Source organism: Oryzias melastigma, unplaced genomic scaffold (genome assembly GCF_002922805.2).
Source record: "Oryzias melastigma strain HK-1 unplaced genomic scaffold, ASM292280v2 sc07594, whole genome shotgun sequence".
In the NCBI taxonomy this organism is placed as follows: domain Eukaryota; kingdom Metazoa; phylum Chordata; class Actinopteri; order Beloniformes; family Adrianichthyidae; genus Oryzias; species Oryzias melastigma.
Genome location: NW_023424156.1, coordinates 1 through 1,157, shown reverse-complemented (window position 1 = coordinate 1,157; position 1,157 = coordinate 1). Strand labels below are relative to the sequence as shown.

Here is a 1,157-nt window from a genome sequence, read left to right as displayed (position 1 = left end):
TAATGGACTAACTGCATCTGGGTCTTTTTTATCCACTATAGGAGTTCTGTTCAAATGAGTGCAGTGTCTAAAATGAAATGTTGACAGTTTGTTGAAATTTTCAGCTCTACTGTCCTTTTCAGTGTTTAAACAAAGAGGAGTTTTTAAAATGTACAGTTTACCTTCTTCTTCTTTTTTTCACCCTTATTTCTTCTGTCGTTTCAGGGAAGCGTGGGCTTTGGTCTCTGTGGTTGGGGATAATTCATCATGCTCAGAAGATGTGAGGGAACATGAAAACCTTAACACTGGAGGCAGAGCGGTGGCGAGACGTAACTTCACCACTCCTGATGGAGTTGGCTTCTCCGTCACTGCTTACAGCGAGTGGAAAACTGGTGAGGAGAGCTGTTTTATGTTCAAAACTAGATAGATGTATTGTGGTCATTGATACTGCATTCAAGCTTAGTACTGTTTTTAAGATACATTTTTTATGAAAATGTTTACAATTTTACTGAGTTGTGTCATTAAAACAAGAAAAATAAAATATTTTTAGTCATGTTTGGTGTCAGAATTGTGAACGGTGAATTATCTAGTTGCTTAAATCAAAATTAATGTAAAATGTACCTAAATATCTATTTTAAAACAACTGTTTTACTGTTTTTTTGCAATTTTTCACTAAAACGTGTAGAAATGTGCAGTTGTCACTTCTTTGTTGTGTTTAAATTGGTATTTTTTTAATGTTTTATCAATAAAATAAATTAAAAAATAAAGTAATCCTGAAAATGAGCGAAAAAAAACGTTTATTTGGTGATTTCATTGTAGTGATGGAGAGGCTTTTATGTCGTCCTTATGCTCTCCTGAATCCACCAGGTTACCCCATCATGGGCTTCCAGGTGGATGCTGAAGATCAGGTGGTGCTAAACTTGCAGGATGAGGTGAAGCAGACCTGGCAACCAGGTGATACAATCGTAATTGCTAGCACAGACTACTCCATGCACCAGGCTGAAGAGTTCACCCTGTTGCCCTGCCCCCATTGTGCCAAGACACAAGTAAAAATAAAAGGTGAGATAATTAATCAAGTATTTACATTTTTCATTTTACGACCCATGTACTTCTATAACGTACCTGAGCAACAGATGTGCTTCTCAAATACAAATGACTTGAGAGACAAAATGAGGAAT

At 36.5% G+C, this 1,157-nt stretch overlaps 1 protein-coding gene across 1 annotated transcript; it reads left to right on the top strand.

The window, feature by feature from the left end:
* Positions 1-204: 204 nt before the first annotated feature.
* On the top strand, positions 205-1,038 carry LOC112141200 (cell surface hyaluronidase-like; the record flags this gene model as incomplete). The annotated part of the gene is made up of 2 exons (XM_024264281.1): positions 205-371; positions 847-1,038. Coding segments are annotated over 2 exons (359 nt in total), but the record flags the coding sequence as incomplete, so codon positions are not given.
* Positions 1,039-1,157: the final 119 nt, after the last annotated feature.